Genomic DNA, 26,478 nt, shown 5'->3' on the forward strand with positions numbered 1-26,478 from the left:
AACCAACACGCTAAGCTTTCATCAAACAATTAATGAATTAAGCTAACTAAAACACACCTAATTTACATTTACTTTGCTCTATTGCAGGAAACGATTATTAATCTAACGACACTGGATTAACCAGTAAAGATTCGTTTAACGTATGCCATAACCATCCTCAAGCGGTACAACGTATCCGAACCGCGTATCATCTTCCACAGAACGCTCCAATGAGAAGGTTTCCTTACTCTCCGGTTTAAACACTCATTTCAATAATCGCTTTCAGAGAAATCGTTCGCATCGCGGTGCCCACATCCGAACGGCAGTGCACGATATTTTACACGAATTTCTGCGAAAACAATCGCAGAAAAAGCAAACGATACCATCCCCATGCCCGTTCCCCGCTGCTTCCCAGTTTTTGGAATGAGGTTACAGTTTTGCTTGAAATGATCATTTTTATAGCATCGATTAGATTTGACACTTTTCCAAAGGTCGTCATCATCATCAGCATCACTGCCTCGTCACCCTTTCGAACACGACGGACGATGGTGACGGCCTGTCTACGTGTCTAGGAGCATCAGTTTCGAGACAAATCAGCCTCATGGGATCGGTAAGCGGTTGCCCTCTTCAAAGGATGAGGGTAAAGGGTAGTCTCTTTTTTTTTCTTTTGCTGTTGTTACGGGGTGTCGAAAAGGTCACCGAAACGATTCCTCCCCCGAGATGGCTAGCTGATTGAACCACCAGAATAACAATTTAACATGTACCTCTGAGTGTGTGTGTGTCTATGTATCTGTGGCCGCTTAGGGAAAAAAGGATTTGAATTGTCCACCAATCGGCCCAACCCATTCACCCTGCCTCGATGGCACTGGCAAGGGCTTTTGCTTCCCCTTCGGGTCTCTCAAATCTTGACACACGTTGGAAAAACAATTGTCAAAAAAAGACCAACTGCTCTGCAACGACCATTCTAACTGCTGATCAATAGAAACCTCCAAGTGGGCAGCAAGTAGAGAGCACACACTTCAGGCACCAACCCTCCTACCAATCCTAGTGTACGTGCACACCAAAGCTGGGTAAGTGCGAGGGTGCGGGGGTGAACAAAAGCCATCGACCAAATCGAGAAAATCGGGATTCCGAATATGGAAAATCCATTTTCACACAAAAGCGACAGCAATCACACGGTACGGTTGTTATCTGCTCGGTCCCAGCAATTTGCTCCTCACACGTTTTGCCCCTTGGCAGACCGTGATCCCGTACGGACCGATTTCGTGTGTGAAATCGCTTCCCTTATGGGTGTACGCCCGTACTATAACAATTCATTCAGTTAGTTCGAAACTTTCTCCGTTGAATTGTACGGGTCAGTTTTTTCCCCCCTGGTTGCGGACAGTCCCTCCAGGGAAGGATAGTTGTTTAAAGTGTGTATGTAGCTTCCTTTGCCGTTCGTGGGGAGTTTGCTTCTGTATTTTAACAAGGGATGTTTATGGTATTGAAAGAAGGAAAGTAATAAAACAGTATTTTATGTTGCAGAAAAAAAGGAGAATGATAAAATAGCAATGTTTGACGAACGCAAAATGTCAACTAGTCTTTCAGGTCACTGTCTGTTTTGATATTAAAATTACTCACTATGTCAATGCTCTTATTGGCATATAGCTCAAGCATGCCAATAACGATGCCACATGCTTTCATCGAATCCTGCTCAATTATACATTCCTATGGTTTCTCTAATATGGCGACCTTTGACCTTTCAGCAGGAAGAATTTATTGATTGCGAACCTTTCGAATGGGATTGAACATTTTTTCCATTGAAAATTTCCATATTGGAACTTTTAATATCATTTCATCAACGACAACTCATAAAAAGCTTCAAAGATTTTATCTTGAGTAAGTGTACCGCTAGAGTACTACTACAAATTGCAGTGATGATACAATGTTTAATGTATTATTGTTAGTGATGTTTTCATGAATTTAAAGTACCAAAAAGGAAAGGATGTTAGTACAATGCTCCATTTTACTGTGGAAATAAGCTTAATCTTTCCAAAAATAACATTTTTTACCACCAATTATGGTTTACACAATCAAACTATGCTAAAAAATACTAATTTATTCGTTCTCAGGAATAGATATTCTTAAAGGGACAATTTAAAACCGGTATGTAACAGGAATCTAATAGATTCGGCTATCGAATGTTATTTTTGTACATTCTAAATTACATTGCCATTTTCACTGATAAACCATTAAAATTATTAAAATAAGTAAAGCAAAATGTTTTACTTTCATCCCCTATTCCCTTACTAGGCACATTTCCCTGCTGTCATTAAACTGAGTTCGAGTTTTTATCATTAAATTTTAATTAATTCATACCCCATTCATTCCCCTGCACGAAGAGCTTTTCCTTTTTGCCTGCTCGCGAACAGCATCACAATTGATAAGCCAACACTCGATGGAAGAATTATGTACAATCCCTACTAGTGCCGGTCGTCTTTATATTTACGACACTTGCTGGCCATTTCTAGCTCCACCAAAAGGGCTCCACTTTCTCAGTCCCGCTTTGATGGACTTTCGGGATAGACCCTCAGCGCTAGCATAGAAAGCGGGGTAGAAAAATGACAATTTAAGCAAAACTAATCCGATTCGTCCCGTCGTCAACTGTGTGGCGGCGTTTGCGTGCGAGCAATCCATCTTTATTTCAATGGTTTGGCAATCTCCGGCACCCGGATACGCCCGATCTGGTGAGAGATTTTTTGCTGTTGTTTTGTGGCTTCCTTCCCAATCTTTGCCCATTCGACAAGCCCCGGAACCAGGCGACACTGCAAAGAGAAATCCATCCGTACGGTGGAAGCGTTTATGAAAGCGAGACTCCCTGCACCCAGCAACGGAGCTAATAAAAGCAACGAAAAGGGTTCCTTTGAAAAGAGAGGATTTTCTGCCTCCGCACTGTACTGTACTGTGGAAAGTCTTCACCAACCGAGTGTACACCGAACTGTTGCAAGCAGCGTGAGTAACCTTAGATATCGTGGTTTCATGATAAACGGAATAAATGATTAGATAATTTGCGACGGTTTAAAACCCGCCATCCGTATCCTTTCGCATCGCCCTGCTTGGTGACCGTTTTGAAGTCGAAGTAAAGCCTTTTTTTAAACAGAAAAGCGTTTAAACGTAGCTCCGTTCCACTGTCCTCTAGCAGCGTAGCTGCCTTTGCTTCCAATTCCAAGAATTTAATGCTGCCTTTGCGTAGTTCGCGGTTCTCTCTATTGAATGCCCGGCGGGCTTCTTGAGTGCGGCAGTGGGGGTTCGATTTTTGACCTAAATGGATTCCTTCCTTCCGGTGAAGCTTCCGAGGCCCGATCGCTTGGTATGAGGGGGAGAGGTGGCTTTTCACCGTACCACACGAAGGGAAGGTTATATTTCACTCCGGCACAATTGACAGTCAGTGTCAACGGGTGCAAAGGCGTAAAAGGGGAAGAATTATTACAGCTCATTTCTCCGTTCGATAACGATTGGAAAAGCGACTTGGCGGTTTGGCGTTAGGTGGAGCATATTTGCTAGCGATTATCGAATTACAGCATTGGTTATCTTTCATATTCTTGGGTCGGCTTTTTTGATTTGCTTTTTGATTAGTGTAATACTATTATAATTAATTTTCAATCATTTCCTTTCTTATCTTTATTCCTTCAATTTTTATCATTAACATAACATTCAAAACAGTTTAACTCCCATTCGCAAATTAACAGCACCAATAAAGGTATCATGCAGCTATTGTAAGCGAAAAAAAAGATGATACTCCCAACCAAATAATGGCATCGTGATAACAATGATAACGTGATAACCCATCGTATCCCAGCTAAGAACAATAAAATGTCCCCAGCTCGTAATCCCCCAAAAAACGCCGGACCGAGGCTACAAATCTCGACCGCGAATGGCCAATGTTCTTGTCAACTGGGTAGGCAAAACTCGTTGCCCCGGTTGTCCCAACCCCGGAATCCAACACGATCGATGAGCAACGAAACGGTGTGCACGATAAATGATGGTTCGCGAATCGACAACAGCACCAAACAACGGGCACTGCGAGAAAGTAGCTGCCAAAACAAAACAGGCAGAACAATGTGAAACACGGGGAGAGGAGCAAAAAAAAAACCCTCGCTCGGTTGGATAAAAATTACAGCCCTCGCCTCTGGAGCTGCAATAGCTCATTGAACAGTGAAAATTGCTTCGATAACGCAATAACGATTAAATTAAAACAAATGAAGGGTGAATTTCGGGTTGTTCTGGTTTATTCGGTGATTTATTCCCTGTTGCGGCCCTGCATGCGCTTTCTGCCATCGTCCTTCTCGTTCGTTCACTGTGCGCTGAGAGCTTTCTCTCTCTCTCCTTCTTTTATTCACGCACACTTTGCTTTCCATCGTTGTACTCGGTTTACCGGCCTCCTTTGTTGGCTGGATTGGGTTGGGCAGCGTCCAATCGATGCTTTTGTGGTGAATGTTCCCCCCCCCCCCCCCCCACTTCCAGCTTGCAGCTTCTCACCTCACCGAATCTGGCTGAATCGACTGGATCCAGTGGGAGAGGAATGGGAGGAGGACGAAACCATCTTTAACCAGTTTCACCAACTTGCCATCTGGTGTTAACATCTCCGCTGATAGCTGTTTTTCATTACTTTTATTTTAATCTCCTGGTTTTGGTTTGTTTGTACGCGTCTGTGTGTAATGTTGGTTTTATTATAATTACAAAGTCTGTGGCAACTGCATGAAATTTGCAATCAAAAATTGGAAAATTGTATCCCAAAAAAAATCCCAAACTCACACTGATCTTATCAAAACTTCACATTATTTTCACAACACACTTCAAACAGTGTGCCCCCTTCAAAATTAATAAAAGAAAGGGGGTGATATAGGGACGGAGCACACACTCACACGCACACTATCGATGACCAATAATGGCCGTAATGAAGTGCCATCGTAAAATAATGATAACAATAATAATAATAATAATGTTAAACTGATGATTATTTCGAATGCGGATCGACATAAAGTTGTGGCCCCGCATAATGTGCGCTCGGTTTGCGGCCCCTTTGGTGCAACAAAAGTGCGGAACATCAACCTTCGCTTGATGTGGTGGCAGTGAGCGTGGGCAAGAGCCGGGCGGAGCGTAATTCGAACTAACGATACACGATCCCGCCGACAGCTGGATCGGGCCGGGGTTAACGGGTTTAACCCTGCTACCCCTTCTACCGCCATTTCCTGCAGCTGATGGATGGTGCAGTGTGGAGTGAAAATAAAATTTCCATCGAAACCACACCATTAGCGAAATTCGATGGTTTCGAAATTGCCTGAAATGCAGCGAACCTTAAAAAAGCGGAGGGGGGGAGGGGGTGAAAGGATATGGCACACACAGACACACATAGACGCATTCAGCGCACGCGGGAGCTAAAACTTTTCCTCCGCGAGGCCAATGGCCGATGACCTTTCGGTGGCCATGCCTGGACGGGATGAGTTTTTGTTCCACGTGCCGCCAGCAAGGCGGGGAGCCGACACACACTGCCACTGCGGGGGCGACATTTCGGACGATGCCGGCTAACCGCCCAAACCTACGTGGCCGTTGGGTGGGTGGGTGCAGACCGGGATGTCCACAGTTTGGTGTCCGCCACCCAGGCCGGCGGCCGGCCGATCGGTCGGTCAGTCAATTTGGATTATTGGTTTAGGCGAAATCTAGGCAGCCACCACACCACGCCACCGATTTTCGGTCACCATGGTTACGAACCGGCAAGATGGGTGAGAGGGAGGCGGGTTTGTCTGTTTGATTGGTTCACCGCAAACGCACCCCTGCCCGATTACGCCCCCTTTCTACGCGCAACCAACAGGGACGGTTTCGTGGGCAAGGAAGCTTTGGACATTACTCCACCTACGACGGTTGTCGTGGAGCGTTTGAGTGGTGTAACTTTCACTGTGTGACTGATGCAGCTAATAACAGCACTTAAGAGCAGGCTCCTCTGCTTCGAAACGGAATGAAGCGGGGGAAGTCGGGGGAAAATTCGGATGAAATTAAGAAGTTATCTGCGAAATGGCACGCATTCCTACCCGCGCCCACTGGAGGACGTTAATTTTTCAACTACGCAGACAGAGAAGCGGAGTGAGTGGTTGGGGTAAGTTGCGGCATACTTTCTTTGCCCATCCCATCCATTTCGGTTTGCTGCCATGTTTTGAAAGCTATTGATAAACTTATTACTTTTTCATTACTTTGGGGGGAGTGGCAAGAGGGTTGTTTTTGTTTTGTTTGCTTGTTTTTCATACCTGAGCGTTTCTCTGCGCAATTTTTTTGTCTGCAGCCGCCGATGGCAACGGTAAGTGGACAGATTTGTGGCGTGCTGTGAGTTGGAAAATTGTAATAAAACCTGGAATGAAGTAGATAGTTACGTTTCTTAGGAGCGTAGCAAATAAGGTAGCAAGAAGGGCGCATCAGGATTTGTAGGGCAGGATTTGTATCAACTCGGTATGAATTTAATAATTATGATTACTGTTTGATTCAATCATGTTCAGGTACCTCACTGCTGACTAGTTTAGTTGCAGGTAATTGTAAGCAGGTTGTTCGAAAGCTTTAATGTTTATTTATCTACTAATGAACGATGGAATTGCGATCGATTTGAAAGTCGTTAAGAGCCGATCGAAATCATGCCAGCTCTCAACCGACATACGCAAAGGAACCGTTTATCTTCACACGAACCGCCCACTCCACTCCACAACGATACATCGCTCACCCTCACAATCATCCAATTTTGCTGCATAAACTTTTCAATTTCCTTACCTTTGGACAGTGCAAGACAAATAATAAAATGCATACCGACCGGAAAGTGTAAAGCGTGTACGATATCGGGCCCGAACCATTTCCCGAACGATTCACCATCTGTGCAGCACCTCTGCCCCAGCTTGGTTTTATTACTTACCCACTTCTACCATACATTTCACACACACACGCTAGGTGTATCTATGTTCCTGTCTACTGGGCTGTGCAGCCATCTTCTCCGCCTGCACACCACCTGGTTGTGTCAAACGGCGCGCAAGCGATGCATCGATGACACAGACAGTAATCGTAGCAACCATCGCCGCTCATCTACCGCTAGCAATCTTGTCCCAAGCAGCTGTTGAGAACGATTTTTGCTTCATTCGATCCCGTTTTCGTACGTAGACAGTCTCGTCGCCCGTCTCAATTGAAGCACCACCCACGGTGGTGAAGGTGAGAGGAAAATTCAAAAAAAAAAGTATATTATATCCCATTTACGATCCGTACATTTGTCGTGCACACAGCGGCGGTCGAATCAGTGCCGGGTGGCTCAGAAGCCAAAGGTCATCTGATCAGCAGTAGCGGCGGTGTCGGTAGCGCAAGCAAACTTCCAAATTGACAATCTATTACCCTCTGCCAGCACACTCGGCCAACCCAGGTACGTTACGCTTTATTTCAAGAAGTTTATACGCTATCAACTTCTTTTTAAGTAGAAAAGGGGCGACAAAAAAAAAGTGCGAGAATAAAACAATACGGCTTTGGAAATTCATAAAAAAATCACAACACTCTCCAGTGTTATCGCACTTCTTTTTGCCCCCCACCCATTATAATCGAACAGCACTGGAAGAGAGGCCTGCTCATGCTTTTCTACCGAAATAAAAACAAAAGTTTCGCAAAAGATTAAGATACCTAGCCCAGCTGTGTCGGTCCAATCACTGGCCGTCCCTCTATCCGACGGTTGCTACGGGAAACCAAATTCGCCTACCTTTCACGATAGCTTGCCCAATAGGGAACGCTCGCTCCGTTCCCGGTTCGTCTCGTCGGGGGCCCGCTCTATCTGGTGCTTCATGGCCGTAGCCGTAATCTATCTTATATTAACTTCCTTCTGTTTTATTTCTCACTCATCTTCTCGACCCCCAACCCCACCGCTCCAGACTATCGGATCCAATCAGGCAGTCAGCCCAGCCCCGGAGTAACAGCCGAAACAGCTTCGCTGCCCCGGTGCGATGCGGAAAACGATGGCGCCCACCAGGTCCGTCCATTTTATTGATAGTGAAACGATTTCGAAGCAAATATTTACCCCGGCCCGGTACAATCTGCCACTGTTTCTGTGCAAAAGTTAGTGAGAAAATTATGCCACCACCGTGGTTCTACCGCCACCAGCGTTTTTCCAACCCCTAGGAACAGAGGGTACCATTATTTCCCATCTGCTCGGCCACTCGGCACCAACCAATCTAGCACCAGCAGCGTAGGATAGTAGCGTTGCGTTCGGCTTGCACGCGAGACGTTGCTTGTTCGATTTTGCTTTCACACCTGTTCTGTCGCTACTAAAACTACTATGCCTTTCCTTACCCATACTCCCTGTTTCTCTTTCTCTCTCTCTTGTAGCAAAGCAGCAAGCTTGCAGCCCAAACTTTTGCCATTCCGGGCCGTTTTTGGACTTTTGGGAAACCTTCTCCCGGCGCAAGACCATCGCCAAGAGAGGCGCTATGTAGTTCACGCGACTGCGAGGAAACGATGGGCCCTCAAAAGCAATCTGATCGGAAGTGGGAAATTTTTGGGAAAGGAACGGTTGCTATTGCCGAAAGGTGAAGGCGAACTGGGAATGGTCGAAGTGTAGTCGAAAACCATTTCAACAACAAATTCGTCGGCCAACGGCCAACCAGCACGGTCTGGTGGGGGTGTTTTTTTTTCGGTGATTCGGAAACGATTTTGGTACCCGGTTCGAAACACAAACGTTCGTCCGGCCGGCCCTGCAAACTGCACCCGTCCCAAACAACGATGCGTGATTTTCTGGATGATGATTTTTCTCCTTTTGCGAGTTGGGGAAGATGATGATACAGGGTTTCCCACGATTTATTGATTGGTTCCCATCAATTTTTGGTGGGTTCCCATATTTTTTTGGTGCGTTCCCACGATTTTTTGGCCGTTTCCCAGAATTTTTGGGTCTAATTGTATTGATATCCAATCGGAAAATACCAATAAATTATGGAAACGAACCAAAAATCTATGGGATACGATCAAGAAATCGTGGGAACGCACCAAAAAACCATGGGAACTGACTAATAAATCGTGGGAAACCCTGTAAGATGTGTGGGGAAGGGCTTAACTGTTTTTTTCCGAAGACCGTTTGCTGGTGGATGGTCATGAAGAGAAAGTTTGTTTTTCTCATTTAGGGGACCGACGCTTCGTTGCGCTTGCGGGGCTGATTCCGGTTAGGAAGTTGTATCAACTGCAACACACCCATCTCGACGGTGCTGTAGTGAATTGAAAAGAAGGATAGCGCACGTGTGTGTTTATGTTATGCCCTTCGACGTGTGTGGCTTATTGTGGCAAGAGCCTAAAGATAGGTTTGCGGCCAGATTTCGAAGGAGATTTCTACCCTTCGCAAGAGATGAACTGCCCAAGCGTTGGGCAGGAATGTAAACCAAGAAGCTGGTCTGCTTGTGTTAGTGGCATTACTGGTTTTCAATTTTTCGCTCGGACGCAATTGCAAGGTGTCCATTTTCTATGGCCCTTCCATGGGGACGCCTTCGCACACAAAGCAACGCAGCAACGGCAGTGATAGAAAATAGCAAAACTTTTATTGTACATCTTTCGATTTTTTTTTCTTATTGCTCGCAACCATTCCTTTCGCAATGTTTTTCCACTTCCCCGACGAGAGGCGGAGGATAGCTTTCAACGCTGTACAGGGGCTGTTGTTGCCATGCTCATCAGAAATATGCCTCTCCCGTGCAATATGCCACCGTACTTTTACTACTGCTATGGTTTCGTGGTTCTTGTGATGTTTGAAATTTCCTAAAATTTCATTTCAAAGGCAAATCACATTACTTCTGTTTTTGAAAGTTGATCTAGTTCGGTTGGTGTGGATTGCGGATTATTTCCACGATGGGCTGTTGGATGTATTTTTTTCATGGAGCAGGTGGGACTAGTAAATGAGCAACATCGAGCAATCGGGATACCCATTTTGCCCAATAAGCTTCCGGGAAATACAAAACCATCTAATAACATTATTTCTCTGTCTCTTTTTTGCATACTAACAAGAGCTGAACGTTCGATCGACTTCTGTCGAAAGGAATACAAAGCAACAATGTGCCAGAAAGCTCGAGCAGGCCTCACTGTTCCAGCGCATGGCGAAATATCATGTGAATGAACTGACGAAAGGTAAGCGTTTTGGAAAGTTTGTTAGAATATTGCTTTTAAACTGTATTTTAAGTCGTTTTAAGTAAGTCGTGTAGTTTTAAGTAATTTTGCAAGAAAATATCCTTCAAAAGTAGAAATGTTTGTGGACAGAATGGATTACTCTTCAAACTGTTGTATGATATTAAAAAACATTTGCGGAGCTATGGAATTGTTTCACATAAGTATAACAATATCTATCTTTTACTACTAACATTAAACCACTTCCGCTGTAATGTTGCAGATGCGTTTGGCGCTGTCGCAGACAAACGGAACAGCCTTTGGTTGTCGCGTACCATCCTTCGTTCGCCTTGCGGTCCAACCACTCTCCCAACCGCGCTCAAGCGACACCTCTCGACGTCCTGCCGGCGGTGCGATGTAGACACGGCGGCCAAATTCGTTGGAGCCAGCCTGGCAACGATCGGCGTTGGAGGATCCGGCCTGGGCATTGGAACGGTGTTCGGTGCGCTTATCATAGGCTACGCACGGAATCCCACCCTGAAGCAGCAGATTTTCTCCTACGCCATCCTGGGCTTTGCCCTGTCCGAGGCGATGGGCCTGTTTTCGCTGATGATGGCCTTTTTGATGCTGTTTGCCTTCTAGTGGAAATGTGCATATGTGCGCAAAGTTGATGCGATTGGCAGCTTATGCGTTTAATAAAAGGATGTAAAATAGATGTTTTCCCTCAGACGATTCAAAAAGCATCACATATGGATAGAGTTCAACTTGAAGGATTTATTTTCAAGCGCAAGGATTTATTTCGGTTGGTTTTTATCGAATACCAGAATAATCGAGATGAGGACCCTAGCAACTAAGCCAACAGTTATTTTTTACAGGACAACATCTTTTATGACCTCATGACCTAAACCTTGCTTTTGTTGTTCGTTGAGCGGGCGCTTGATTGGCGATGCCCTTCCCAAACGTCCTTTTGACCCGGGTAGAGACAGTTCCACGTGAAGAAACCGGGATGTGATCAATAGATCAACCATCGTTGTTATGTGGGATTTTAGTGACAGTTTCGATGGGTTTCGATTTTACGATCCACTTTGCCGTCGTGATGGCAGCGCGGCAAATGGAGCACACAGCGCTTGAACGACAGTCAACATAAAACACAAACAATTTCAAATTAGTTCCATCGATGAACGAACAACCCATCATAAAATATCTAATTGGCGGAACAACTGCCAGCACACAGCGCACGCTACATACCCGGTGACGATTGCCCGGTAGAACTTTTGTGCTCGGTGTACAGTAACGGACATTAAGATAGGACCCTTTTTTTTCAATGCACCGTGCACTTGTTTTGCCACGTTACTCGTGTTTGTGTGTGTGTATGTGTGTATTTGTGTGTGTATGTGTGTGTGTGAGTGTGTGTGTGTGTGTGTCTGTTTGTGTGTTTGTGTGTGTGTGTGTGTGTGTAGTAGTAGAAAGTGAATGTGCTTTTTAATGTGTATTAGCAAGTGCGCGGGTTTGTGTCTGAAAAACATAGCTTGCCATGATGTCATATTGCGTTGAAATTATTCTTATTATGTGTGTTATCATGTGAAACATTGTGCGTTTACACTTGGATAAAAACTAAAGTTTGCATCGACAGCAGCGCTTGTTTCTCAGACGAAAACGCAGGTGTGCTGTTTCATGAATGTGAATGCGACACTGGTGCGAAATGGACACGCGCACAATAGCAATGAACTCGGCATTCCCTCACAGGTGTTTCTCCAGTGCGCGCCATTGAAAGGCCTTCGTGCATCTCTGCGTTGCACGTTGTGTGCGAATGGTAAACTTTGTGCGTGCATTGAGCTGGCGCGCAGTTGTTCTTTTCAATGGGCGTTTTGTTTCATGAGCGCGGCAGTATTCTTTTCTCGATTTTGAAGGGAAGACGCTTTCTCGCGTACTCGTTGATAGTTTTTATCCATGCGATGTTTTCGCTGCTCGACAACGATGTAATTCATCGCGTATAGAAGTAGAACACAGGCAGAGCACGGGATCAGCCGTGTCCAAGTTTTAAACCAGCGCGTTCTTGACGGTCCAAGCAAGCAATGTTAGTAACAATGGGTCGAGGTAAACGTTGTACCGATTATCAGCGCCATATGTAAAAGCGAATGGCTGCTGCTGGCATTAAGCGCAAAAGGATCGAGTTCGTAATGGAACGATCGCGCACTTTTGTGGCAAACGCGCTTCGGACAACCGAAACGTGCTTAGACAACTGAAACGCGCTTGGACAACCGAAACGCGCAAGTCAACCGGACGTCCTCAGAAGACCACGGCGAAAGAAGACCGTAACATTGTTAATATATCGAAAACACACTGATCGCGAGGGCGGTGGTCCTGCTTATCACACCAAAAACCTAACCCAAAACACAAAAAAACTACTTACAAATCTATACGACACGACCTACTTGTGAAACAAAGACACACATCAATACACATTCAAACATACATACACACACACACACACACACACATGCACACACACATGCACACACACACACACACACACATACACACACATACACAAACACAAACACATACAAACCACACATAAACATGGCCCAACGGGTGCATGGTGCGTTAAAAAACCAATGCCCTATCTTTCTGTCCGATACTGTACCACCTAGTTATACCTGGTGCGATGGTAGAGAGTTACAAAGTTTCTGCTAACAGTGTAATGAGCTATGAGGTGAAGCTGAAAGTTGCTCGGACGCTCTTATTGGCTGGTAGCAATGTGGCTCTGGGTGACTGTTAGGAGAAATAGATGAAGCTGGATGTGTTTTATTTGAATTGCAAGCGTTGGACGAGTTGTGCGATAGCAATAAATGGTTGTGCCAAAGGAAAAAAACACATTTATTGTCCACATGGAGGCGCCCAGTACTTTATAAATTACAGCAATTTTCTAAGGCCCTCATAGACCCCACAAGCATTGCGTATCAAAATCTTTTATTTAAATTAAGAGCCTCATTTTATCTTACACCTCCAGCGAGCCGCTAATTGGTAACGGACTGCAAGATCATTTAAACAAGAAAGGAAAGGTTTTCGTTTTGCTATTTCACGTAAAATTTACGCTCATTCTCGATTCCTCGTTCCTCTTTCAGACCGGCACGAAAAGAAGTCATCTCCAATTACTCAACCCCAACCGCCCAGCTGCTCAGCTGTGCACGCGCACCGTCGATGTAGTACGCACCGGTTTGCATGGCCCGACTGTCCTAGACCGTTGCGTGATGGGCGCAAGGAGTGGTGCCTACCACCGGGCAGGTAAGTCGCACTTTGTCGCTTTGTTCTAATTTATCGCACCTACAATAAAACCGAAGCTCAAAAGCCACCCAAAAGGGGGTAAAGTCAACTGGAAAAAGGCAACCCTCTTCTTCTCAAGCTTCTCACGTGCGGCACTCAATCAAATTTATCTAAATTTTCCGCCCCTTTTTTATTGCCGTTTAGATATTTTTATCACAACCGAAGTGGTGGGATGAATGAAAAGTGAACCTACTCCTTGATGCTTCGGTCCCCAGCTCCACCCAAGGCTAGATTTTGAATGTTGTGCACCTAACGTAACGTTTCTACTTCACGGCAAAAAAAAAACCGACCCGAATGGGGTGGATCGCTTTAAACAAGCAAATTGACGACACTCGGAACGCGTGCGGAAGTGCTGAGAAAGATGAAATTTATCTTCCACCACCGCGCAGTGCCAGTTTTCCATCAGCCACCATCGCACCCGGCAAAGCCGGCTCCAACCCCCAAAACGGCACACGTTTCCCTCGAATCGATATCCATCATCTTTCCCGGCACGCACCTGGCGCTCACACCCGAAACGACCAATTTTCCATCTCGTTTAGTCGGCTAGGCGGCCACTTTTGTGCACGAGCCCCGGCCCTCTTCTGCCCTTATGCCCCCATTTCACCCTCCCAGCCTCATAAAAGCCGCACACGGCGGGCATGCTGCTTTGCTAATGTTTATCACCTTGATCCGATCGGATCCGATTGCGTTTCGATTGCGAACCTTCCGGTGCCGGTTTGGAGGCGGCCGCCTCTCTTGAGTAGCTTTTTCACCAAGGCACAGACACAGCTACACCCATCATCACAGGTTTTACTTTACCACTTTTCGGATCCTTCCCTAGATCCTGCTGCTCACACGATGGAGCTGAACACACACACAGGCACCAAAAAAAAAGCCAGGACTAACCCCGAACTTCCTTTGCCATCCCCTGCTTAAGTGGCCCAGAGCGCCCGTCGAGTGCTGAGTGTGGGCCTCGTTCGTCGTTTCTAAAATTTTATATCGATGCTATTTTGCCACCCTTCACACTCTACCGATATCTCTTTTCGTTTTTTTTTTCTTCTCTCCCCTTTTTCAACGCTTCCGTTTCCTGCTTATCGGGATACGCTTCACCCCGGCTGCTGATCACGCAATCATGATGACGATGATGATGATGATGGTGGTGGTGGTGGTGGTGGTGGTGGGTATTTTGCGGCAGATATCGATTAGGTGGAAGTCTCGCAGATTTAGCTAACCAATCAACAGGTGGCGACAGCAAAGCAGTACGGGACGGCCCCACTAAAGGTAGGTTGGCGGTTTTCACCTGCGTGTCTCCAGTTCCCCTCTTTGAACGGTACGGTACGTTTGCCCAAACCGCTGTGATGATGCTTCTATTAATGGCGATTTTCACGTTTGGCAAAAGCCGAAATTTACTAGCCGGCTCCGATAGATTTCCGGGGCAATTTCTCAATCCGAGGACAGCCCTAAGGGTTAGATGGATGGATGCAAAGGGTTTGTAAAATGGTCTATAATTCTTAGTTCTTCTTTGGTTCACTCAATCGTTCAAATCACGAGTTAAATTGATAGTTTAAGAAAATGGTTTAAATGTTTGCTTCAAAATTAACTCATCTTCAATAACTCATTCGTCGGCTTAACTAACTTAATAACACGTTCAGGTAGGTAAAGGCGGACACATGAAGGAAAATGTAAATATTCTAGAGAAATATTAATACAGCGACCATGGAAATGTGCATACTTTGCGTAACATACATATTTTTCTAGAAAATGTGTTAGACATTTTTCGTTATTTAATAACTTTTGTTTCGCGCAGTTTTAAAATGTTTGGATAAGACGAAGACCTTATATGGGGAAAATGGATGAACACCTATAGAAATTTAAGTTGCAAACGTAGGAAATTTAAGAGGGTTACAGGATTGCATTATATTCTATTGCTCTCCATTCCCTGGCGGGTACATACAAAATATTCTTGGCTAATTGCAACGACGGTTCGTTTAGCCGTTTCATTTGGGAATTGCAAGCACCGCTTTTAACATATCGTAGAATGCAGAATCTAAGACATTACTGAAACATCGGGCACTAAGAGATGATGTTGTTTCAGCTTTTAGAAGAACAGTTTAGAGCTTCGCTTCAGGGTGGGCATGTTAAAAAATAGCCTCTTCAGGGCGTTTTTCCCACCAAGCCAAAATTCAGCTTTAAGATAATTAAAATCCCATAAAATCTGTATTCTACTACTGTAATGATGTCTAATTGATGTTGTTCATTAAACACACAAGCAAATGGTCCAAGTCGAAGCAGTATTTGGGTTTTCTTGAGATGCCTCATCAGTGTCGCGCGAGTATTACCATAACGCATGGCTACTGTTATGATCGGTGTTCAGTTCCTCGCATATTTAAATGCTTCCTCTAGTTGCTAGATGGTTTATGTCTTCCGATTAGCGTTATTAGAGGTATTTGATGACGTCTGTTCATCACCAATTGATACAAGAAGTAAAATAAATTTAAAAAAAACCGGTGTCAATCTTTCCCTACGACAGAGTGTTCGTCTTTTTCCCCCATTGGTGTCAGGATGTTTAAACTGCCAGGAAACAAAAGATTTTATTGCGTTCATTGTCGACCTTTCACCAGTTTTTTTTTTTTTTTGCTTAATAATTGAGACAACTCATTCAATTTGTAAAACTGTCGGAAATATAAACAATGCATGTAGTAGAGCGTAAAATACGTAAAAGTCAATTTAGATCCACAAGGGTGCGCAGGATTGAAAATTTGTTTTGTTCATATATTTAACCAATTTTGCAGATATCATGCCAAAACAGATGTTCTCAAATGTGTTGTAATACTTTCAGTTTGGACAATGGATTGTTGAATTATTTGATAGTTACTATTTTCATTGTGTTTAGGATAAGTGCCCATATTACCCGCAGTGTCCGTTCTTACCTACCTTCCCCTAGTAAGTAAACCTTAAAAAAGAATGTAAAGTGAAATCAAGTTAAGTGATTGAATAATAACAATATGAAAAAATAAGAAACAGGCCAATCAAATCCCCCTCAATACAATTCAATCCAATAAAACAAAAATATTAGACAGTAACATATAGTTTTCAGAGATATAATGAACAAACGCGAATTATAGCACACTAAACTGTTAGCAGCAACAAAACGTTCCAAGAACAAGCGAAATGTTAAACGATATAAACAACAAAGAAGCTTTGATTCAACTTTTGCATAGCTTTGAATGCAGTTACCATGCATTAACTTACTATACGCTCACGGCGCATATTCACCATACCCAGAAGGATCTGTAAAATAAGTATGCATCACTTCGGAGCGAGCTACCCCTGTATACGCTACTATCTCGATTCGCTGCCAACTCGCCAGCAATAAATAGTTAATTGGGTGTTACTCTGCGTTGCGAGAGGAACCTCTCACATCAATTGCCAATTGGATTGATTTTTTGCCTGTTCGCACCCGCCCCATTATAATGCGCTATAATCCTTCGCCCCATTCCAGTGCAATCGGATTATGCAACTGTAATTTTCCGCCAACAGTGAGAACAGGATATGGGAATTGTGAGGGGGGTGAGCACAAGCATCATAACTGCCTAATAGGGTTATTTATTACGTGCCACCGAGGAGGAGGAGATGGGAACCGGAGCGCATATTTGTTGCTTACACTTTTCACATTGCTTACACTTTCCAGGTGGATTCGGATGCGGTGGCGCCACCGGCCCGAACAGCAGCCAGCGCCACCCGGTGGACATCAACACGATCAACCTACCGGCCGAGATGAATAAGTTATTGCATCCGCGCAAATACTTTGTCGGTAAAATACGACCCGGTAAGTGTACTATTTATGTACGCCTGTTCCGTGCCATCAGGTGAGCAAAGCTCGTGTGTATCAAACGCTCTGCGTTGGCTTATGTTTTACGGCACTTTTTCGGATGGAGGAGGAGCGTGCACGGGGACTTAAAAGTAGGTGGAAACGGGTACCCTTTGTTTGGAAAGTCCGGTAAAGCGCGGTTGTTTTCGTGTGTCGTGCTGCTTGTAAAGGGTGGCTTCTGAACATATGCCGGAAGCTTTGCCTGCAGTTGGCATTTCGAGGGGGCAGTTTAGCTGGTGCAGGCGGCCAGGTCAGTAACCTTCTTTGGTCGCCCCGGCGGCTGTACACATGATCTCGTACACCCTTGCGGGCAGTCCATAAAACTTTTGCCATTCATATTTACATTTTTTTCCTGCGAGTGTGGTCCTATTTTATGAGCTTTCCGGGGTAAGAAAACGCGGCCAACACTTCCTTCTTGCAGCTTCTGCTAATACAGCCGATAAAATACAAACAGTACTTTAAATAAACATAAACCGCCTCTCCAAGCCGGTCACCGTTGCAAGCAGCAAAACTGGCAAATGCTTTATGCGACACACACACACACACACACAACCAGCTATCGACATCAATGTCGCTCGCAATGGCGCTGTTGCTTCACGGCCTTCTAAAGCCGTTTCCGTCCCGGGATTGCCGGGTTGGATCCGTGTAGGGACAGGACACGGTTGCTGGTTCGTTCCGCCAATGTGCTCAAAATGGAATGGAAGAAGTCTTGCACGAAGGATGAACCAAAAAAAAACTGGGACGTTGCTGTGCCGGTTTGACTCTTGGTTCAGTGTTGCTATACCCCATACCCATACCCGACATCGGGGCAATGTGTGGCATTCGAAGGAAAGCTGGTAAATGGAAAATCGTAAAGCCGAGTCCTGGCCAACCAACCAACCATAACCAGGAGAGGGTCGGCAAAAGCCGGGGGAACGGTGGGCGATGGGGGTGGGCTGGCGCCTGTGACGGATTCAAATTGGGTAGGTGTGGCAAGGAGAGAAGAAATGCTGCCAACGGGGTGCTGCACAAGAAAGGGAATAAGAAGCGCACACATACAGTGGGGAGAAAAAAAGTGCACACGTCCCGAGTCTTGATTTATAGCCAAAGCCAGTATGAATATGAAAGTATTTCTCAGTGTGTAAGTAAACGTATGGTGGGGCAAGGAGACGAAGCCCGGCCTTATATATTGGCAGCGATCCTCACCATCCACGTCGCTGTGCCATGCCATGGAGGCGGGAGGTGTAACTAACCGTACGTCATACCGTGCGACTTTCCCATAGATATAGACATGCACACATACATCAAATGTGTCTGTGTGTGTGTGTGTGTGCGTGGTGTACACACATCATTGAATCTATTGAAAGGCGAGCACTAAGCGGCTTGACCTCCTATCCCCCCCCCCCCCCACACGATCCTTTCTGAGGGGAGATCCTTTGGCGACGCGCACCAGAAGGAAACAGGGAACAGGTTGCACTCTGGGGGGGGATCAACGTGGATGTGTTGGGAAATGGATTAAATAGCCGTGGGAAGGGCAAACGCACGGCGCTGGTGTGGGGGAAGGCAGTGTGCGGGCCCTGGGCAAATAAAACATATTCCGGATGCGCGATGATGTACGAGCGAAGTTGATGGGATGAATAGCAAAAGCGGATGAGGGCTTTTGAAATTAAACCATGCCGATTGTGTACCGAATCCGGCGCACACTGGCTGGGATGTGGTTGACTACAGCAACAGGGAAAAAGAAAACTCCCAGCAGAGTTTTTTTTTTTATCCTCTCTCTCTTCTTACACTCTTTTGCTCTGCATCCTCTAATGTCAGTTCGTTGGACGTTCTATTCTATGTGAGCTATATTTGGTCAATTGGAACCACTTTCAAATGTGTTCTGTTTTGTTTATCAAGTAGGCGAATTGTAATGGACCGTTTAGCTTAATAGAACTTCTAGCTTCATGTAAGAAGAATACTCTGTTACTTATTTTAAATAGTGCCCAGTGCAATATGTTGTGTTTGAATTTGTAGATTTGATTGTTCCGTTAGTGTATCACTATACTTTTCCATTTCTCAAATACTTTTGGCCGTTAGATGTGGTCTTTTCTTATAAAAATACGAGATAAATAACTAGATGAATAAATTACTAGCCTAATAAACAGTGTTTTTATATCACATAAAAATGGAATAATTTTGTAAAATAATTTAGTTTAGCAAAAAGAACCTATCAAGCTGTTCGATTGTTTAAATAAACTACTAGACCACTTTGCCAACACTAAAACTACTTAACTCCTTACATTACAATCACTTGCTCGCCATAAAACATTGCTGGGTAAAGTTATTGCACCCTAAGCGTCAAAGCACAATGATTTATGTGGTCCAGCTTCCAGCGAGCCAGGGGGAATCTTACGAAACTTGTGAAATTTCACAACCACGACCAATCATCTAGCAAAGGGGCGTATGTGTGAGACGACTACGCGAGTGCTTGGGCATGCAAATAAATTGGAAATCATTACAATTCCAGTCATTCGCTACGGTGAGAGCACTAAGTGAACTTGCCCGGCCCGAAAAGCTTATATGCACGTTTGCCTTCCCGCCACGGAATACTAAATATGTTTCCGAGCACGAGCACTTAGAGGACCGTAGCACCGTCCAAATCCTGAACCCGAACCTCCGATTCACCAGCCGTCAAGGGGGGGGGGTGAAGGAATTGAAGTGTAGAAATTCTACCAAAGCACATTTCGGCGCTCTCGCCCGGCCCGAATGCATCCACGTGGCTTATTATGGGGAAAACCCCGGGCCCTTGCTTCTTTTGGCAGCCATTAAGACGCCACCAGAGATGTGTTTTATCTTTGCCTCCCTTCTTTTGCTACTCGCACGCACAACTGGGTTTGATTTTTTTTAAATAAGTGCTGGTGTGATTCATGTTTTGCTACCTTTTTAAAATTATGGAAATGGATCAGCCTAATGTTGGCTCGCATCTCCCCGGCCCAGTCATCATTCGGAAGGAGGAGATTATTTCAATGGGCTCAATAATTTAACCACAAAAACAAAAAACACGATACATCACGCTGTACAACAACCAAAATGTGTGAAAGAGCATGGTGGTTGTTTTGTCCACACCGCACCGCGGAAAAAAAACGCCAAATAAACAAACAACTCACTCACCGTGCTGCCAGGGCTAGGAACATGGTAGGAGAAGATCATTTTCCCTCGAAAATATCACTTCCAGTCGACCGGAACCCTTAATTTGCATTCCCCACAACAACGTAACCGCTGCGCCACCGGATGCCGCACGTGAATGCCGCCCGCGTACTGTGTGTATGTAAGGTCGTTGACGTGAGCGGGATTATTTCTTGCCTCCCATGTCGGGGGAAAAAAAGGAAAAAGTCTGTGTATGTGAGTGTGTGTGTGCTTTATGTCAAATCTTACGACACAAATGTTGATTTATGAGGCGAAAGCATTTCTCTTTTTGTGTGGCGGAAATAATTTTGCATTTTTAGAAACCATTTTTTGTGTGTGTTTTTTACATCCGTGCATTGAATCACTACACAAGCGCTAGTTTCTGGAGGTAAGTGTTCTCCAGGAGGAATGTAGACGGCTGTAATGTAAAAGAGCAGCCCCGAGCTGTGGGAAGTCTCAACTCTTAAACTCTACGAACAAACTATCCCCGAGCTCTGGTCTCTGCTGCTGCTAAATAAATCCTTATTAACGATATTACCCACTAGAGGGCGCCATTTAATTGGATTTACTATTTCCATAACTACGTGCTGGGTTGACTAATTTCGAACATTCGCTCACACAGGTGATCGCATGACCGACCGTCCCACGCTGCGTTTGGCCCTATCTGAACCGACGGTTTGCTACCGCGATCCGAACCATCCCGGTCCCGGCAACTACGATCCGGCAAAGCCACAACTCCCACCACACCCCGGACAAACGGTCAGCAAGCAGCGCCCTCTTCCGCCGTGCTGCTACACGTACGATCTATACTGCCGGGAGCCTTTCTTCCGTCCACCTCCGGGCCGGTACGACATCCGTGACGCGCTGCCACCACTCGCTTCCGACCAATCACAGCCAATCACGGTACAACCGATCCCACCGATACGGTACGGCAAGGCAACGATTCGTTTGAACTCCATCGATATTCCCGTCCGACCCCGGAAGGGACGCCGTAACATGAAGGTGGCATTTCTGAGCGGAACTGCCCGGTTTCGGGATCGCGACTTTATGCCTATCGGTGGGCTGGGAAAAGCGACGCCAACCGGAGGAAGTTTCACTGGCAAGCGCCTGGAAAAGCAGCAGGAGAAAACACCAGCAGCAACATCAACATCAAAGAGATCAGCCAGTCCGCTGCTCGCACAAACCTCACCACCTCGAGACTGGCTGGAAGGGGCAGGGCGTGTCTCAACCGGCGGAGAGGGGAGTGCTACACCACGGTCGTCACAAGTCGAACAGGTGGAAGGCCAGCCGGAAGGGGAGGATACCGTCGAGGATAAAGCGGAACGAGCTGGAGTAAGTGAGGATTTGGTTGAAGTGCTTGTCACATACGGGATCAGCCGGGGAGACCTGCCACCACTGTCCAGGCACAAGATACCGACGAAATTCTTCACAGTTCCTAAACTAGCTCGTACCGGACCGGTGGCATTGGTTTAACCAAACATCGTGCTCGTGCTTTATATTTTTCGAATCCTAAATTTAAATTCATGTGAGCTGGTCGTTACTATCACGTTTAATGCATGAGTATCAATTCTTATTATGTTTGAATTGGTCAGAATTGTAATATAAAAAAACAAACACATAGCGGTTTTTTGTATCTTTGACTGATTTGAATCCTTGGTCGCAAAGATTTTGATCACAACAATCTTGTTTTGCGCACGACCATGAATTTTGCGACCAAGAAGTTTGTGTAGGATTGCGCCCTACACTAGATTACCTTAAACTCGCGATTCGAGTTTCAAAGGAAGCAAAAATCAGCACGATACCAAATACACCTGAGAGCGCTGACAAGTGTCAAGTAAGAGCTACCCGCCAAGGACTCTGTACAAGATTAGACCAAGAAGGTCGCAAAATTCTTGGTCGCAAAATTCTTGGCCGCAAACTTCTTGGTCGCAAACTTCTTGGTCGCAAAACGTATGGTATTAAACTAAACGAATTTAATTGAATAGAGAGGTGAGAGCGGGAGTAAAAGTTTATCATTCATGGAGGCTAGTATCAATACCTACAACGAATTAAATGCATTAGCGGAAGCACCCTCTAAGCTAGGAGTTAATATCTTTATTGGTGGGGAAAAAAATACACTAATATCTTACCTAGTACGCTATAATTGCGTAGCATTAAACAAATTAAGGTACGTCACATATATGCGATGTTCATGTCGGCAGTCCTAGGATTTAAAACATTTGCAATGAACAACGAATTTTCTTTTGAATGTCCTCACGAGAGTGCTTGAACAGAGTTGAACAGTTTGCGAAAAACTGTTCTTTGCATGCAAGTTGTAAAATGCTTGCACAGAAGTATTTCACACCCCGAGAACCGGAGTGAAATATTTCAAACGGTTTTCCTCGAATCGAAAGCATCTCCTTGTGCACAATTTTTCACATGTTATCGAAATTGTACCGATCCTTCAGCTTCTTCCGTATGCACAGCCCCATGATCAACCGTCGCCAGTTCCCATAGATACGCTTCCGGCGCCGTTCGTCCTCCTTCTCCTGCAGCTCGACCTGCTCCGCGTACCATTCGTCCAGTAGCCGGTCGCGAAACTCTTCGCACACCACGAACCCATCGTACACCGCCTGGCAGCCTCCGTTCCGGTACTCGAACCCAGTGATGGCCTGCGCACAGTCGATCCGCATCCGGCGACAGATTCGATTCAGCCCGGGCAGCTGCAAATGCACCGTACCCTTCGGCAGCATGCACGGCTGAAACAGGTCCACATTGCCGTACGCGCTGCGTGGCACCAGCCCATCCTTTGCGACCGGCGGTACGTAGTCCTGTACCTGCCACTCACCGAACAGTTCCACCGTCTGCCCGGTAATGGCTGCCCCGGTAAAGCGGTCGTACTTTGCCTTCGCCTTTACCACCTTGTACGGTTCCTCGTGTAGGCGGACCGTTTTCGCCTGTCGTAGCCAGGACTCGCGCGAATGGAGCGTGTGCACGCAGTCCCGCAAATAGATCGGTTCGTCGCGTATGTGTCCGAGGATGGGCGCATCCCGCGGGTAGATTGCTTCGTTCCGCAGCAGATACCGCTCGATTGCGTACTTGGGATGGTTTTTGTACTCGCCAATCTGCTCCGGGAAGGGCCGCTTGTTGAGCAATCGATCGAACTTGACGTCTTCGATCAGATCCCGCTTGGTGCGCTTGCCACGGTACGGTCGGAGCGCCTTCTCTAGCCAGGCGTCTTCGACGCGTAGTTTACTCTTCTTGCTACCGAGCCGGGAGATGTAACGGGGTGAGACGTCCTTGATTGTGCCGTCATTGTTCCAGGCCAGGACGTACGCGATTGGTTGCGTTGCTTGTTTCTGGAAACAATAGAGAGAGAGAGGTATACAGCATTAAATTTCATTTAAGAAAACCAAATAAATTGCAGCCCTTACCACAATATCCTCGAGATTATAAACGCTCCCTTTAAGCACATCGATCGTGATCCATTTGTCCTCATGCTCACAAAACACCTCCACCCAGTAGTCCACTCCACAGCCCACCTTTCCATTCGCCTTCTTCTTACCATCGTCACCCTTTCGTTTGGCGTCTTTTTCCTTCTTGCTGGCAAGCCGTGCTGCCCGTGCCCGATACGCGGCCAATATGCGCTGCCGCCTTTGCTGCACCTCATCCGGCACTGCACTCTGTTCCTCTTCATCGTCCCCTTCCACCGGCAGCGCCGGTTTCCGATTGTTTTCCACCCTCAAAAAGGAACCCTTCATAAGCTTGAGCTTTTGCTTCTTATCCCGTGCCAACAGTGACGGCTCATCCGCACCGCCATCGAGCTGCGGTATGGAAAATCCACCACCACCGCCACCACCAGCCGCTCTCCGCTTAACGCCCTTCCCGGTGGAATCCTTCTGCTTGGCGATCAGCGCACGCAGCTTCTGTTTCGCCACGTACACCATGCTGTCGCGCGGTGCCTGCCGGAAGTCTTCCAGCAGCTTCCGCTCCATCGCCATCTCCTGCGGTGTTTTCGGGTTCATCTTGTACAGCTGATCGGATGGGACGTGTTTCGGGGGAACGGGCGGGGCAATGATTAGCCGCGCATGGACGCCCACTATCCGCAGCATCAGCACAAACAGCAGTATGTAGTCCCGCCGGCAGTAGGTGGCCTTTTTCGCGATCGCGAATATAAGAAACTTCCCAAGGGCCGGATGCTGCCGCTGGCGGTAAAACATCGTATCGTCCTTGAGCGTGACGGTGCGCCGGTAGTAGCGCGTCAGCTCCTGGAAGTACCGCACATTGGTCAGCCCATTCGGACGGTTGGCCGCGCTCGTCTGGCCCATCACGCCCGGCAGCAGCTTCTTCAGGGCGAAGCGCATCAGCGACGGTTTGCGCAGCACACTGTTCACGTACGTGCCGTGCCCGATCCAGCAGAGCAGTGCCACCTTGTGGACGTTTATCTGGCTGGTGCGTTTCTCGCGGTTCATGAACCGTTTCAGCGCGGTCAGCACGTCAAAGGTGCGCTTCTGCGAGCCACCCTTACCGTCCCCTTCCGGGCCGAGTTTGAGCGTAATTTCGATCTCCTTTGGCGTGTCCGCCTTGGCCGCCGGTTTGGACGGTGCTACCTTCACAAAATCGGTCCTACCAAAGCCGGCGGTAAGACCTTTTCCCTCCCGACCGGGCAACTTCTCGCCCGCGACCAGCAGCCGATCGATATCTTCTTGCTGACGGGATTCCGCGGTAGCTTCTTTGCCCTTGCCCGCCTTCGATGACCCTGCACCCGGATCATTGCCGCCCTGCGGTGGCACGTTCCGTGCCGTTGCCGCTTCCGCTAGCCGGACCATTTGGACGTACGCTTCGCTGGATTGATTGATTTGCTGAATAAGCTTCTTGCCCAACTCTACATCGGCCAGTTTTCTCTCATTGTCTACCGCCGTTGTGCTTGATTCTCCCCCGACGACCCGATCGCTTGCATCTTCCTCTTCCTCGGAATCAGTCAACTCGACACCGGCATTACAGTCGAAGTAAAGATTGACCGCATGCCGCTGTTCCTTCTCCTGCTCGGATGGTCGAAAAAAGTCCGAATTCAAGTCCAACTCGCTCGGGTCGACCAAATAATCATCGCCACTGCTCTCAGACTCATCGCCCGTACCATCGCCGGCCGCTGAGTTGGGTTTAGTACGCTTCGTCGGAGGAGCGGCAGGTGCCTTCGAAGTGCTCGGCCGTTCGGGATGTGCCAAATCCGGACGATATTTACGATACAGCTGCTCCACCGTGAATGTGGTCAGCTTGATCGGTTCATCGTCAGCGGAAGGTGATTTCTGGCGCGCGGGTGGTTTCCCCTTTCTACGGACTGGTTTCCTTTTCGCTCTTTTGGGCGCTTTCTTTTCCTCCTCGCTAGCCGACTCATCCTCGCTGGAGCTTGGCGCTGGAATGGATTGGGCATTGGCCGGCAGTTCGGCAGTTTCTGGCTCTTCCGGCAAAACGATACCCCTCTTGGCGGCTATCCTTCGCGACACACGGGCCGGCACAATGCTGTGGGAAAGGCAAAGGAACATGTTACATACCGTTGTGCAATGTAGATGGACTGCGGCCTTTATACGTACGGTTTTTTAGCCGGTTGGGCTTTCGATTTTCTTTTCGGTGCACTTTTTTCCGCAACTTTGGTTTGTTCTTCCTTCTCCGGTGTCCATTCATCTTCGCTGGCGGAAAAATCACCAACGGAGGAAGCATGCGATGCTTCATCACCTTCATCATCGTCGACATCCTGCTCGTTTTCTGCCTCATGCTTCACGTTTTCAGCTTCCATTGTACATTCATAGCTTCGAACGACAAGATATGTGCAATTTTATTGCTATCGTGGAACTAGATCTATGCATGAAACACATTAAATGATGAATAATTTAATTCTCCTCCCTACGCTACATTGTTTGCCTGCCGGAGATTAGTGGGAACTGCGAATTGTAAACAAACTAGCGCCGCGTTCTGCGACAAAGTGACCAGTTTTGTTTAGAGCCTCTCGTTCTACTTCTTGTTCGACACTTCGGGAAGGCCTACAATCGTGTGACTGCTTGGAGCCCAAT

At 46.6% G+C, this 26,478-nt stretch overlaps 2 protein-coding genes across 5 annotated transcripts; one reads left to right on the top strand and one right to left on the bottom strand.

Moving 5' to 3' along the window:
- Positions 1-7,026: 7,026 nt before the first annotated feature.
- On the top strand, positions 7,027-22,070 carry LOC5667640 (ATP synthase lipid-binding protein, mitochondrial). 4 transcript variants are annotated; one of them, XM_061645481.1, is made up of 8 exons: positions 7,027-7,200; positions 7,272-7,405; positions 7,902-7,999; positions 10,012-10,131; positions 13,236-13,395; positions 14,609-14,694; positions 17,105-17,242; positions 21,054-22,070. In XM_061645481.1, exons 4-8 carry the CDS (start codon positions 10,098-10,100, stop codon positions 21,902-21,904), a joined length of 1,269 nt encoding a protein of 422 aa, XP_061501465.1. In that variant the 5' UTR covers positions 7,027-7,200; positions 7,272-7,405; positions 7,902-7,999; positions 10,012-10,097; the 3' UTR covers positions 21,905-22,070. The 4 variants fall into 4 exon arrangements, with proteins under 4 accessions (XP_061501465.1, XP_061501464.1, XP_061501463.1 ...); XM_061645479.1 differs by having other exon boundaries at positions 7,043-7,200; positions 7,902-8,085; positions 21,054-22,065; XM_061645480.1 differs by having other exon boundaries at positions 7,042-7,405; positions 7,902-8,085; positions 21,054-22,065.
- A 435-nt stretch (positions 22,071-22,505) lies between these two features.
- LOC4577180 (DNA repair protein complementing XP-C cells homolog) lies at positions 22,506-26,372 on the bottom strand. The gene is made up of 3 exons (XM_001238402.3): positions 26,002-26,372; positions 23,845-25,930; positions 22,506-23,769 (listed from the first exon to the last, which is right to left on the bottom strand). Exons 1-3 carry the CDS (start codon positions 26,202-26,204, stop codon positions 22,846-22,848), a joined length of 3,213 nt encoding a protein of 1,070 aa, XP_001238403.3. The 5' UTR covers positions 26,205-26,372; the 3' UTR covers positions 22,506-22,845.
- Positions 26,373-26,478: the final 106 nt, after the last annotated feature.

Source organism: Anopheles gambiae, chromosome 2 (assembly GCF_943734735.2).
Source record: "Anopheles gambiae chromosome 2, idAnoGambNW_F1_1, whole genome shotgun sequence".
Taxonomy (NCBI): Eukaryota; Metazoa; Arthropoda; class Insecta; order Diptera; family Culicidae; genus Anopheles; species Anopheles gambiae.